Raw genomic sequence first — 15,687 nt, forward strand, 5'->3', positions numbered from 1 at the left:
AAAATGGGGGTGGAGGAGAGGGAGTGCATTTGAAGTCTTTGTCTCCCTCCCGTGCCCTGTGTTGAAGTTCAGTTTCACCTTTAATTTACGGAGTAGTTCCTGTCCCAAATATGATGGAACTGAAATATTTTGTGGTTACTCTTAAATGGTTCTTGACTTAATTCCTCTATACTGTGTGGATGAGAAGAAAAATACTTCATGCTGATATGTTTTAGAGCCAACAGTATCAAGGAGTATTAGTGTCAATAAATTACTTCTCTGAACTTTATAATGTGTGATATTTAGCCAGTTTGAGAGAAATAAAGTCCTTGGAAGTGGACACTATTTAAATTCGGGGGCATGGGATTTTCCAATTAATTGGATTGCTATGGTAGGCCAATATATTAAGCACAGGCAGTTTTGCTGCTAATTACACACAACTTCTCTGGAGTATCGGATATTCAGATCCATTTTATGAATATGGTAGGGAGAATAACAACTGTAAAACAAAGCACTGTGCATGTAAGTGACTGTTAGCGTGTATTTCAGAAGGGATAAATGCTCACCATATGGTACAATTACTGTGTCCAAGTTTTCAAATTAGCTTCTCTCATCCTCCTTATTACTGTCTTTAAAAAGAGAGGAAAAAAACCCAACATGATTTATCTACTCTGCAGCAGAACTCTTGACGCAAAACAGCAGCCCAGTTCTGTCCAGTTTTTTTTTCCTAGCATAATAGAGGCTGTCGGACTTTTTTATACTAATTACTGTGTGAGCCTCAGATGAACCCCCTTCAATTCACAGGGCTTTGTTAAGGGAGGAGCTGTCAATGTGTCTGCCCGTTTGCAGCTGTGCTGTGGCTTTAGCTTGCTTAACATTATGCTGCTTTTTAGACTTGACAGAAGGGATTTTTTTTTTTTTTTTTTTTTTTTTTATTAAGGCAAAGCAGCCTTGTAGCGAAATGGTTTAAGCAGCTGCATTGTGGGGAAGCACAAAGAAGTTATTATTGTGTCTGTTTAGGGGGGTTGGATGGAGGGGGGAGATATTCGGCTGCTGTTGATGCCGATTGTTGACTTGCCATCTGCCAGATAGGGAGAAGAAAAAAATGACAGCTCCAGCAGGGTGTTCAAGAGGTTGTTTGGAGAGACGCATAAACATGTGCAGATGTCGAACTGAATAATGGCAAGAACTTGAGACGGTTTATGATGCTGCTGTTGTGTGTGCATATACAGAATGAATGTATGTGGAGATTTGGTTAGGAGGAGGGTACATATTAATTATCATTGTCCCCCACCGCCTCCTTTACTTCTGTTAATTAGTTCAGGAGTTTAATATCTTCCCTCCCTCCGTTGTTTATTCCTAAAAAGAGCCTTTTCTTGCGATAGGGAAGAAAACTTCTGATTTCTCCATGTGGTGAGCTTAAAAAAAAACCCAAAGCAACAACTTAACAAATTTGGTACTTGTGGATGTAGAAAGAGTAATGTAGTTATTTCAGTCTCAGACATTTGGGGGACAGGTGCTTTGCAAGTTCTTACATAGCTTTGTCTGCTGCAAGACTGGTACATTGCATACCCCTACTTCTGCATCTTGAGCTTTTCTTATGCAGAAAGTGCCAATTGGTGATTGTCTTGTATTACAGAGTATGCTAAGGGTTAGAATGAGATTAGCAACTAATTTTCTCTTGCGCTTGATCTTATTTCCAGTTTGTTCTCTGAAGGCAAGGAGCTGGTCAGGCATAACTTACGTTTTCCTGTTTGACAGTTGCACATAAAATAAATTTGGATCGCTCTGTAGGAATATGGTTTTCTTTCTTTCACTAAAATCCTTTCTTATTTCTTGTTCAATGATTATGGTGAGTTTCCAGGATACTGTGAAAGAAATGTGAGAAAGGACATAAGCAGAGAGGGAAATTAAGTTAGCCCAGAAAGGCTAAATGAAAGCATTGTTATACAGGTGATCTCTTACTTAGAAGATAAAAGTGGAAACTTTAAAATAATGCATTTTCTTCTCTAATATTACGTGACATTCAACATTCAGATATCTGCACTGAACTGAGAAATGCAAAGAGTGGTTGAGATGCATTGTGGATATGGATTGCAGACATGTCTTCCTGTTATCAGTACATATCAGGGTTTTTTGGTCATTTACAGCATGACTTAAATATTATTGGAATGAACCTTACCAGTGCTTCCCACCAAGCCCTTAACAAAAGTTGAGGAACTCCTTTTTATTGTTGCTTCCATCTTAAATCTAATAAGCATCTGTAGGTCCTTGATAACAATAACTACTGATGGGAGCATTTATTGTGCCCTTCTGTCATCACTGTGGCAGAGTGGGAGATGTCACTTTTGGATTATGTCAGTTTTAACTGAAAATTCAGGTGTGGCTGCCTCCTGCCCAAATACCGATCTGCATCTGAGCCTGGACAGAGGTCACCAGCACTGCAAATGGAGATTTGCTTTTTGCCTTTTAGTTGGGTTGTTGGTTCTTCTTCCCAGAATTGTGGCGCTTTATGTTTTCCATCGCTGCTGGTGGGAAGCTCATTTACTCTGGGCAGTGCTGCAAGGCTGCATATCATGAAGCACTTCATGCAACCAAAGAGATCTCCTGATGTGTGCAGCAGTAATGAGGTGTTCAGCTCAAGCACTTTGAGGAATGCTTGGGCTTCTCTCGTACTGATTTTTGCAAATGATACAGGCTAAGTGACAAAGAAAAAGGGTTGACTTCAGTGATGTGCCTTGAGGAAGTAACGTAGGTGAATGGTGTTGGTGCTGGCTTTTTGGCACCTAGCAAGGTTTGAGGCTAGGAGCACACCTAGTGACAAGGAGAAAGTTCAGAGGAGCTATTTTAAAATTATTGCGATGTGCCAGTTTTAAAAGTGAGACGGTTTGCTTTGTGAAAACATGCTAGCAAGTGTACCAGTTTGAAGGGGCAAAAAGTCACATAATTTTTGACAACACACGTATCTGTTAAAGAAACTCAGTTGAATGATAATGCTATTGTCAAACTCGCCATATTCTTTTGCAAACAATGGATAGTTGGAAATCTCTTGTGTAAACCGGTGTTAGCTGTTTTACAAAATGCTGTAAGTAGATAATATGAAGATGTTTAAGTCAACTTGGCCACATGTAAAAAGTATTTTTATTTTAATCAGCTGACTTAATACATTTTTACCAAGAACATGAATTTAAATTGTTGCTGAGGTAACTGACTGTCTTATTCACTGTAATTTATAGATTAATATTTGTATGCTTGTCCTACTCTTAAAATATTTTCAAAACCTGAAAAAGATCCTTTGGTCTACTAGCATTTAATAACAGCAGAAGAAAAGAAAGTAGTATTTTTTCTCTTATACAAAGTACCACTTGATGCTGATAGTGCTATATTAAAAATATATAAATATTTAAAAAATATATATACTTAAAAGTACTGAGAACATTAGCTATAAAAATATGTGAAACAATATTTAGAATGCTTGTATTTACATAAATATAGCTTAACACTATTAAAAATAAAAAACTGCTCTGAAAACCATTTAAATAGTGCAGCATTTTTTTGGCTTTTATCTTATATTGCCTTGTTCAAGAGAGATATTTAAAAAATGTGAGCAGCATTCCTAAATGTTTCCAGAAAACAGACCTTGGTTTTCCATTCCTGAATAGCAAGCATATTTAGAAAATATTGATCACCTTTGTTGCTCAGAGATGCTGATGCAATACAGGACTCTGTTGTTCCAGACAGCATGTGCTAATAGCAACTGCTATTTAATTTATTTATTGTTCTAATTCTTATCCTTCAAGAATGAAGGGGAAGTGAGAGTGATGTTGAAACTGGCAAGTTTTTCTTCCTGCTGGCTCACAATGGGCATGGTAAAGGTCAATTCTCAATTTGTCAGGATGTCAGCTCACTCAATATTTCTGGTATGGTTTTTTAAAAGGACAAAATTGCATGCATATGAAAATGAACATTTATTTTCCATGTGTTGCCAAAACACATTAGTAATTTTGAGTGGATATTGTAGATGCCCAATTTCAAAACTGCATTTATGTGTGAATAATGGTGTGTCTGTCTCTCTGTTATTGAATACTTTCCTCTAGATTTTTTTCATGTTTTAGAAGAAAGATTATTAATGCAACAGGAAATCATTGAATAAATAGCATGGGCTGAAGTGCTGCTGCATTTGTACAAGATAGGACAATGACTCACTCCACCAGTCATAATGAAAAAACCATGGTGGCTGATGATTTGAACCCTAGAACCCTGGAATATGTTTGTACATTGCATTCACGACCTGAGGGGAAGAAAACCCCACAGTAAGAGCAGGAAAATCTTTCCTTTGGGGAGATTGGTCCTCCCCATCACTTTAGCTGCAGAGATGCTCCTGAAAGCATGGAGAGCTGCTCCAGCGCTGCTCCCTGCCTGCCACTGCACCTCTGCTTGGAAGGAATCTGCTTTGCCAGGAGGAGCCCTTCTCCTTTGGTCACTACTTAGTGCTGCTTCAGGAACAAAGAATCTACTGTTTGCCAGCTCTTCAGTGCATCTGGGCTGGCATGGAGGACAGAGGGCTGTCCCTGCTTTCCTCCCCCTTTGCTCAGCTGAGGCACTTCTGGAGCTCACACCCGAGGCTGCTCGCTGCTTTCTGCAGAATATTTACATCTGTGGGGCTTCCACTGGTTTCTGGCCAGATACCTGTAAATAGCTGGGCATAAATTGAGCAGTTTTCTGTCTGAGTTGAGTTATTGTGACATTGTGGACAGCAAAAGGTACTTGAACTTTCTCACCTAAACTTCCCAATTCGCAAGAAACTTAATGGAAACCTAGCTGTGGTATAAGCTAATGGCCACATGTATCGTGAAATGTTTCCTATTTCTCAGCTGGGACTGGAAAAAATAATTTGTCTAATTCAAGCACAGATGTGCTCAAAATGTCATTCAGCATTACTGGGAACTGTGGGAAAACAGTTAGTATAAATAAATAATCACCATCTTACAGTGTAAGAGAGAATCAGAAAGTGGTAATTCCAAATTTTGCATTTCTTTGAACTGCTAGCAAATACTTATGAGAGGGCATCTAATAGAAATACCTTTTAAAATGCTAAGGCACGTTAGGAAAAATCACTGTTTCATTTAAAATTTTACTATGCAATAAGATTTTGTAAAATACTTTGCTTAATGTATTATTACATACATTAGACTGAAGGACATAAATTATGAGGATTGGTATATTTTTTAGTTATCTTAAACATTCTTTTTTTGCAAAAGCTTTGAACTGTGCTGCAAATTTCTTATAATGAAATTAAAAATAAGTAAATATTCTAACAGAAGTGCTTGCATTTACTTAGTGTCTGCTGACTTAATGAAATAGTCTGCTGATGCTTCCAATCGTGTGTTAGGTAACACTGCCCTCAGAGGGCCAAGGTAAGGAAATTCAATCTCAAAACCACTGGCACTACTTCTGATAATTTTATTTGACCTGACATTAATTACAGTTGTTTCTTAAAAAAAAATCATATAGTTGTGTGATTTACTTTATATAATGTAGTTTAATGCTCTTCGATAAATTCAGGTTTTTTCTCCTCTATTTATTAAATGTTGTTGTAGGGAGCTTGATCTAACAAAAGAAGTCCCTTAAAAAAAAAAAAGGAGACAATGTTTGTGTAATATTTCTGTTAAATCCATAAATTGATGAAACAGACAAGAGGCAGAATTTTGGTGTGTTCTCTTTTTGGAGGGTTTTTTCCCCTCCTTTTTTTTTTTCACCCCTTAAATCTCACTTATGTCTGTGTGGCAGCTGTTGCTTCTTTTAAGGAAGCAAGTTTTTGAACTCAGGTTTCTGTTGCTTATCAGCACTGTATATTAAAGACATTTCCTTCACACCTCTGAAACCATTTACATATTGAAAAATGTAGATGTTTCGCCAAAGTGGTTTTTTAAAAATACATTTGAAAATAATAACATTAATTTTAAATTACTCATTAATTTTTCAAAAATTTCTAAATTTCCACATGCTTAAAGATTACAAATGGTGAGACTGACAACAGCAACTGCTGAATCTGAGGTGAAATACGTGTTTGAAGAGAGAGTTTGAGTTGTGAGGTAAAGTAAAAAAAATTGCAAACTTTTGGGTGATACCTTTGTCTAACACAGATTTTTTTTTTTACTACTCAGACGATTTCTTAGAAAGCACTCCTTTCTAAAGCTTCTCAACAGCAGGAAAACTACCAGCATTGCATCACTGGAATAAATATATTTTGTGAAATGTCCTGAAGGCAGGTTTCTTGTTACTGGCTGTCAAAGGCAAAGAAAGAAAAATCATTAAGGCTGCAATACAGAGGCAAATAAAGAGGCAGCCACGAGGGTCATGTTCTAAACAAACCTTCATTAAGCACTCTTTGTTGCTGTTGTTAGCCAGTGTATTATTAAATACAACATTAATTAAAGAGTTGCATGTTACGAGGGTGCTTTTTGCATGAAGATCAGATTGAATTTTCATGTGCTTCATGAACATACTGCTGTCTTACTTAATCTTTTGGGTGTATTCTCTCAGTGGTAATTAAAAAAGCAGACCCCAACAACATGACATTTGTATTTTGTGTGTATGTATTTATTGTCTGTATGTATCAGCAAGATGCATATTCTAGTGCCACTTTCCTCAAGTAGCTTGAAAAACTTTGCCTAGAATTAAAATGATGTAGGATATACTTGGCTTTCTTTGCTGCAGTAGTTGCAATTACAGACCTCTTCTTACTGTCTAATAAACAAATCCTAAAAGAATGTGGTTTTCAACTTAGAAGGGTGTGAATTTAGGCAAAACAATAATTTAACTTACATTACCTCAGCAGGAAGCAGGGTACAGACCGATTATTGCTCTATAGCAGATCCACTGCTTTTTTAAATACTGCAGCTCCATTTTATTAAACTGTCAGGATATCTTGTGTTTTGATTAGCCTGCCTGAACTTCTCTCTCGTAGAATTACTTTTCACTTGATTTAAGAAATTCACATGAAAATTTCCTCTAGTTTACTTGTGTTGTGGTATTTAATAAACATACGTTGTAAATACATTTGAAGTGATTTAATATTGATAATACTGGGAAATACCTTTTTTTTTTAATGCAAGGCTGCTATGTTAGAAGACATGTGGAAGTGTTTTCCTTTTCAAATACTCTGCTTTGCTTTAGCATTTTTTGTATGGTGAATTTCTTTCAAGGGGAATCAGTAAGCGTGTGTATTAAGAAGTATGGACTAAAATGTTTTTCTGTCTTTAGGCAGGTTATGCAAAAGGAATGCAGTTATAAGAGAGCACCTAGAGTGCTTCTTGAGAGCCCTTAACACACTTGAGCAGCTAAGTGAACTGTTCATTGATACCACCGTTTAGTCTTCAAAAGTGTTCACCCACTTGTTAATTAAATTACAAAATAAATACAGGGCAGATGATAAATATTCACATATAGGCCTTGGAGAGGAATTAGAATATTGGTATTTTCAAGACAAAACCAAGGTTTGTGTGTATGCACGTTCGTATAGATGTTTTGAAAAAGTAGTCTGAGCATGACTCATGTTGGGAAACCATTTGGGAGAAACATTCTTCAAAGAAATATGTCTGTGAAACAGATATATGGATCCTTATTAAGCCATAGTGTTTTGCAATTGCTTTAAAATTGCTTTTTCTGTGTCTGGCTCTGCTTTGTAGACCGAAGACAGCGGTGCAGCTATGCTCATAGGGAACTGGTACATACCTGTCCTAGCTTTAATCCAGAGTTGCTAACTCTCTTCAGAGGAGCTTGAAAGTGCTGTTCTGCTCTTCTGATGGTTCTTCTGCAGGCATAGCATCGCTGCATAACTCAGCAGGATATTAAAAATCTGTCCAGTTTTCTGATGAAGAGAATCTGTGTTTGGCTGCTACTGGGTACTCAACCTAAAGTGTTGTCCTAAGCGGTGAAGAGGGAGTAAGCATCAGAGGAGTGTGTGCTGGCTCTGTGAGGCCACCTGTTAGAATGGTCTCCTTTTCCAATAGGTTTCATTCTGGAGAGTGTATGTAAGCAAACAAAGGCTGCCATTCTTTCCTGAGTGACTATCAAGTGTACTTACCCTATCAGCCCTGATCCATAGAGCAGAATCTGCTTATCTCCCTCTTCAGTTTATTCCTTGCAGAAAGGAGGACTCTCCTTGAAACCCGAGCCCTTGGATGGCTGACCTGCTTTAGGCATGTTGATATTGTCTCCATGCTGCCCTTGAATTCTTCAGCAGGTGTAGGTGCCTGCCTTCTAGGTAAGACTAAGATCTGCATAGTTTGCAAACCCAGTAAAGGCACTTTCTCTCACTTACTCTTACAATGAAGTGAGAAATAATTTATTATAAAAATACAGAAGATTCTCTTTTTAATCTCTTTAAGAAGGCAACTAGGGTGTTAATATTTAAAAAACTTATATTGGATGATCTGATACATAAGGGTTTGTTTTGGCTTCAACTTTTGAGTCCATGCAGATTTCAGAAATTTTGTTGCAGGGCATATTTTAAATATTTTTAAAATATGACTCATTCCTTTACTTAGACCTATGGTTATTTCATGTTCAGGTATTCAGCAAACTTAATTTGTTGCTTTTCATGTAATGCTGATACAGTTTTTCACTGTTATTGGTGTTAAAGGTACGCATTTGTTTTCCCACCCTGCATTTGTGTTTCTTCTTCAACTTATAAAGTATCTTGTACCTCTTTGTTTTAATTTGGTTTTTATTGCATGCTTTCATGTTAACTGGGATTTCCTGCTGTGAAATGAGCTCAGACTGGAAGTATTAGTAGGGATGTTCCCAGCCAAAGTAGAACCAGAGGCCTGAGATGAAGCTCTGCATCAATGGAAATGTAACTAGTGCCATATCTGCTCTATTCATTTAGTGGTCAAATTAAGTCACACTTGGACTTTTTCAACTCTTTCTACCTGCGTGAAAATGTCTGTATAGCAAAGTCAAGCCAGTACCCTGCTATCTAGAAGCAGGACTAAATAGGAAGAGTTTTGCTACATAAGCCAGCCTGAATAACCCAGTGTTAATTGTTCTTTTCTCTTCTCCATCCTGTATTCCATACTCACCTTCTCTGCTTAAGTACATGAAAATTGGACATGTTAGTGGCTGTAGTTGGATTTGTTAAGCCATGGGTATTGTCAAAATCCTTACAAGCTGTGCTCAAGTTCATCGAGGCCATATCAGCAATTCCCATGTTGAACTTCAGTGACAATTAGTTGATTGCTGTGATGGAAAGGCAAAGGTGCAATGAATGAATTTTTAGATTACCCTTTAATGAAGTGACCTCCATGTTAGTTGGATATAAACTTCTTCCTGACTTTTGAATGGCCTAAAAGCTGTGTAGCTGTGGCTAACAAGGTGCTGAGGTAGTAAAGGGCACTGCCAGGCTGGGACTTAGCCCAGGAGCAGTGCAGCCTTCAGGATGGTTTCTTCTGAGCATCTCACAAATGGTGAGAAATCCTAGGTTCCTTGTTGGAAATTCTGCATTGCTAATACACTTTTTTTTTTTTTTTCTGAAAATATTCACATGTATAGTGATGAAAGGGACTTTAAATAAAGCTTTAGTGATAGTCATTATTTACTCTGCAGAGTTTATAGAAATCAAAGATGAGGGAAGTTGGGCAAATCTAAACTAACCTGTACTGAACTGAGTAATTGCACTCTAAAAATGAAATGTTACTGAATTCTGGTGTGACATTGTAAAGTATAATAGTGTTAAGGAAATTTTTTACCCTTAATAGCAAATAAGTGGCATTAAGTAAGGAGTTGTGTGTTCTGCATATTTCTGATCCTAAATTCCTCATAGATTCAGAATGTAGAATCTTTTGCTCAGGCTGGGGTAGGGGAAAGGTGGCATGGTAGGTTTATTGGTGGACTTACCTCTTAGAAGGTAATTGGCTTCTACTTTTTCTTGTTTATTCCTTTTGCTTTCAGTTATATTTTTAAAGTATATTTTGTGTAGGTTTTTCCATTACCCTCAATTTCCTTGTATTTGCTTAGTGTATGTTTTGAGAAAATTAATGACTTTTGGTTTGGCTCAGCAGGGTAAGTGTTCTACCTTGTAGCAGTTTAGATTTCATTTGGTTTTTAAAAGTCAAGCTGTAGAGTTTGGTTTTTTCCCCTGAAAAAAAAATAAATTATTTATGGTGTAAGCATGCAGGATATTTGAAAAATATAGTGTGATAAAATTCAGAATGATACTACATTAGTATACCATACTTGCAGCTTCTTATTCCAGAGGCATTGTTGTACAGTCCAGGCTTACCATTGCAATTCAATTTTCCCTTCTTTTGGACAGAGTTAAGGTTTTCTCTGTAAATTGAAAACATCTGAAAAGATTTTGGTATAATTAATGTTTGATGCTGATAATATGGTATGTTTTTTAATATTCAAGTTTGGGATTTTTTCTACCGTGTTAATGAACTTTTTTTTTTCTTCTCCTTTAGGAGAATATATAAAAAACTGGCGGCCAAGATACTTCCTGCTAAAGACAGATGGCTCTTTCATAGGCTATAAGGAGAAGCCCCAGGATGTGGATCTGCCATATCCACTCAACAACTTTTCAGTGGCAAGTATGTATTTCCAGTATTTATTATTCTCTCAGCATATTGACAGATTATCTGCTACATATTGCTTCGTGTATAATTCAGAATTTATTGGTAACACTGCAAGTTTAGTGCCATGTACCATACTAATGCACCACTAATCTTACATCCAGCTCTACAAGATGTATCTACAGTAGCATGGAAGAACCATTTGGAATGTTTTTAGATGTCTAAGTTCTCATTTTGTGTGTGTGTGTCTGAAGTGCCTCTAAATAACAATGACATTTGACAAATGATTGCTGTAAGAAGAAAATTCCTGCAAAGTTTACCTTTATTTAGATCACTGACCTCTTCTCTGTTTTTCAATAGTACCTCTGAATTAACTTGAAAACTCAAAATAATTAGAAAATTATCTAGACTTTCAAATGACACAAAATCATGCTAAGTTATTTTTCTCTTGGATAATCAGGTAATCAGCTCTCCAGCCTGGTTAATGAGTAATTTCAAGCAATCAGACGATTTGCATATATTAACAAAGCCACAAAGTGTGTATCTGTTGGATAAAGTGAAGATTGCGTGTTTTCCAAGAATGTTTCTAAAAGACAAATTTGTAGGGTTTTTGATCTGTTGGAGTGAGATTGGTGAGTGTTTCTGAACAGAAATGAAATATTTGAGGAAAAAATTAAAGGGGAAAAAATCTCTCTGAGTTGCAAATATCACAGCTAGAAACTTTCACAGGAATAGTAGAGAATTTACCCAATTTATTTCAAAATTGTACTAAGTGTACTGCAATACAAAAAGTGGCAGTGTTTAGTTTTATGGAGGATTATAGGAGCCACCACAAGAGCATTGGTACTTAGGGAAAGGGTTCCCTTCTTCTTCACTGCTGAAGATGGAACAAATGCTACTAGACTGAATTTTCCTATTTTATTGATAAAATTGTACTTGAGACTGACTCAGCCTTTGTGTATACAAAGCAATTTGTGTATTTTATCTGGTAAGAAAATAATCTTGTGCTCCAAGCCCATGTCTCATCTGACACCCAGAGGAGGAAAACATTGCATATGCTGATTGCAGTAGAAAATGATACTGATTGTACAAACCGTCTAATAGCATTAGAGGCTCATTTTGCCTTGTTGGTATTCAGCATAAAAGCAGTGTTGGCTTTAAGTTGTTCATATGAGTAGGAATTGACTAAATCATAGGCCATTATTCATTCCTTAGTTATTGCTCTGCATATTCTAACTACTCGTTTTTAGCAGGTAATATTTTTCTAGATACTTGGTCCCTAGTTTGCAGCAGAAAGACAATTTCTAGAAATACAGTGGGCTTTTTTTGTCCTGCTTTACCATGTTCTTCATTGCGTATTCTGTCTTCCCTTTCTGCAGCAACTAGAAGGGTGATCCAAATGGTAGTTCTGCTAAGCAAAGAAATACATAATTAGCAGTTGTTATAGCATAATTACCAGTGTGTTGGTAGTGGTTTTGGTTGGGGTTTTTTGGTTCCCAGAGGTTCTGTTATGTAATTCTGATATTAGAATGCTGTCCCTGAACTTTGCCTTGATGGAAATGGAAAGATTTCACATTGTTTTCCAAAATGACACCATCACCACCCCCACCACCCCCCCACAAAAAAAAAATCCTTTCTGCAACTAGCAAGTCTCATAGGTCTGATTCTTAGGCTGTGTAAGCTAAAGCATGCAATATTAATTGAAAAAAATCCAGTTTTGATAAGCATGACTTTTTCTGTTTTTCTGACAGGAAAAGGCGTAATTTTATCAGAAATGTTGGCTGATCAGTGCAAGAATAGGGAGATGTAACACTCATCAAAAGAATCTCATGAAATTAAGTGGAGTGCCTGTGTAGAATTCACAGGATGAAAATCAAACCAGGATGGTATTACACTCTAAATTGCAAGGGACTGTAAGTTTTTTATCATCTATTTTATCTGTCTGAAGATGAGATCATCAGTAGGACAAATAAACAAACAAAATTGCTGTATGAATGGATCACATCTCATGGGAAGTACCTGGTAAATGTCAAGAACTGGTCTCATGGCCTCTGATCCAAGAGTTCCTGAGCTGCTGCAGTAGGTTTGTGGCCACAAGCAGCGCAACATATTTTTCCTGTAATAGTGAAGTACGTTTTTCATAAATTACTAGCCAGGCAGATGGAGTGTGAGATCACTGTTAATACCATCTTGATTAGGTTGGCAGGGACTTAAAGATATGTCTTTACAGTCCTATCTTCATGTAATCTTTGTAGCTATCTGTAAAGTGAGAGTGTGGTCTCAGTCTACTTTTTGCTCTCCAAATGATAGACATCTTTGGCTCTTGCTTGAAATTTGTTATTTAAGCAGAAAAGGCCAAGGCTGTGGTATTATTTTCGTAGTACTGTTGGAGTTAAACATGGGAATGTTTGCACAGTTCTACTTTGTATGATACTTGTTGTGTTGTTTAAAACTTTCTTAAGCAGCTCTGTCAAGCTATTAACTTCCATAGTGCAGCTACTTTTCCCCTGCCTTCCACTACTGTGACATCAGCTTTACATTGCAAAAGTAAAGCTCTCTCCCAGGCATAGTATCATTTCCCCTAGTGTGGCTCCCTGATTCCTTCCAAGATAACTTTAAAGTTCCACACCTGAGCCTTTTTCTTTGGTCTTTTGTCATCTGTGAACTCTGTTGCGAATGAGGAGAAGGCTGGACAGAATGAAGTTATTTTACAGACTGCTGAAACTGCTTCCAGTAATAAATATGTCTTTGCTAATAGAGCCTTTCTCATTGAGGAATGTGTTGTCATAGAATGGACTGTTGAGAGGCCTTTTCCTTGGGGTGTTCTAGGAGGAAATGTGGGGGGAAGGCATTTGGAAGTGTGTGTGTGCACGGATAGACTCTTTATTTGGAGAGGAGAGACTGAGGCAGCACACATGTGCTTCAGTCCATTGCCAGCCACCCAAAACACAGGGGAACCATGGGGGCCTGAAATGGAGATGAGGGATCTCTCTTCCTTGGAGCACTGAAGATAAAACACAGTTGAATGAAGAGTATGGCAGAGTGGGATTGGATAGAGCTGAGCCCTGGGGAAGGACACAGGCTGGCCTTAGGTGTCCTGAATAGACTTCACCCCCCACCCCCGTGGCCACTACTATCCCAACTTTGGGTGCACGGGGAAGGCAGCCATGGGCACCCTGCACTGCGTCTTGGAGCTGCTGCAAGGTTGCAGGGTGAACAAATCAGTCAGATTTGGTGATGCTGAATAGTGTGTAGGAATCACTGGCTCCTCTCCTGTGGAGCTAGCTTATTTTATACCTAACAAAACCACCTTCTTTCAAATGGGAGTTGTGAGAGCTGTGTATATGAAGTAGGCTGTTAGTCCCTTAATGCTCATGCCTTGACACTGAGACTCACACAAAGCTCTGCTGTGGTATCTTACCGTGCACTTGAAGATAAATGAGGGCGGTGTAATTACATGGGTGGGAAGTTCATTGTGAAAACTTAAAACCGGGTGATACTGGTTTTCAGGGGTAGATTCAGAGGTGTGAGCTTACTGGAATTGTCTGGTTCAAAATCAGTTCAGCTCTTTTCAGGTAGAGAGGAGCAGTTGCAAGTAATCAAACTGCTGTAGCTTGTACAGATACTCTTGATTGACTGAGTCATGGTAACTGAGTGGGTGTGCATTCCTAGCCCACTTCAACTGCAAAATAAAATATGTTAATTTAAATTGCTTTTGCTTAGGCATTTATGCAGTCAGAACCAGTTTAAAAATAGTTTTGGATTCAGTTGGTATGACTTCTCTGTACAGGCAAAGGCCTGATAAAAACGTCCTGTCTTTTAAAACGCCATTATGCTTCTTTGAGAGCAAAACTAATACTCTGGGTAACAGGATGTATTTCCTCATGCCCTCCCACCCCCTCAAAAAAATCCAACATGGCCTCATAATGCTGTTTTCAACTGGTCCACTGCTGTGTAAGTGGAATAAACTCTGCTTTATGTAAACTGCTTTGGTCTTTGATTATCATCATTATTTAGGAAAGCAGAGGGGGGAAGAATTCTACTTCAGTTCTACTTGAGGAAGATTTGTGACTTCACTGATTTAAAAAAACCCCAACTTCTCGCATGCACAGGGAGTTTATAGGTAATCACACAGCAGATTTGGGATGAAGTGTCTCTAAGAGTTGGCCCTTTGCCTTCATTTTGATCTTTACATGGGGAATAATTGGGAAGAGCTGTATCCCTTCACAGTATCCTTTGAACCTTGACCAAAAATGATGTCACCTGGAACTTTTTTCCTGTCTTGAAAGATAATGCTTTCTAAGCACTCTGGTCCAGCTACCCTTTTTATTGTCTTTTAAAAGAAAAAGCAATTTATTATTATATTATTACTTTGAAAACATAACCTTTTATAAACTTTATCTTGCTTTTTATTTTCTCTGTGGAAGTGATTATCAAGAACCTTGGCTATTCTAAATGGAGAATCTATGCTACTTTTTCCTAGTCTTAACTTCTCAGTGGGCCAGAGACAAGATTTTATTATTTTTAGGATTTAAAAATCTTCAAAACAGGAAAATTGAAAGGTTTTGGGGGAATAATGTTAGGATTTAAAGAATTCTGAAGACATTTTTAAGAAATGGGTAGGGAAATATGTATGTCTGTTTTAATTGAGATTAATTAATGTATCCAAATACTTTGGCATTAGACATGACCTTGTGTGCAACTCCAGAAATAACTTTTCAATGAGATTTAAGTCCATTTTAAAAAATTTGTTACAGTACTGGATTACATGAACCCAGAGATAAGATACAGCTGTACTTACAGTTACAGTGTGAGTTTGATTCCAAAGCAATAGTAGTAGAATTGGGTAAGTAATGTTCATTCAATATTGAAAATACTTCTGGAGAGAAAAAAATCAATGTATGTGTTATATACTGCATTTGCAAATACATCTGTGGAAATTCAAACTCAAATCTATCGTGTATAGAAATATTTCCAACTCTGTTGGATGGAGAAATGTTTGGGAGGCTTTAAAATTGCTTTATGAATGCTTTCTAGGTGGTGTAGTTGGTATCCTGTCCTTTTGACTTAGAAGTTTGAAGCCAGACCTGAAAGTTTTTGTGCCAGTTTGATATACCCAGCTGCTTAAATAAAA

General features: G+C 37.4%; 1 protein-coding gene across 5 annotated transcripts in view; it reads left to right on the forward strand.

The window, feature by feature from the left end:
* The window catches only part of AKT3 (AKT serine/threonine kinase 3), a 154,749-nt gene that overhangs the window by 68,206 nt on the left and 70,856 nt on the right, over positions 1 to 15,687 (forward strand). For all 5 annotated transcript variants that reach the window (XM_038130328.1, XM_038130327.1, XM_038130329.1 and 2 more), the window contains one exon: positions 10,446 to 10,571. In XM_038130328.1, coding sequence (XP_037986256.1) covers positions 10,446 to 10,571 — 126 coding nt within the window. The remainder of the gene's footprint in view (positions 1 to 10,445; positions 10,572 to 15,687) is intronic.

Source organism: Motacilla alba, chromosome 3 (genome assembly GCF_015832195.1).
Source record: "Motacilla alba alba isolate MOTALB_02 chromosome 3, Motacilla_alba_V1.0_pri, whole genome shotgun sequence".
In the NCBI taxonomy this organism is placed as follows: domain Eukaryota; kingdom Metazoa; phylum Chordata; class Aves; order Passeriformes; family Motacillidae; genus Motacilla; species Motacilla alba.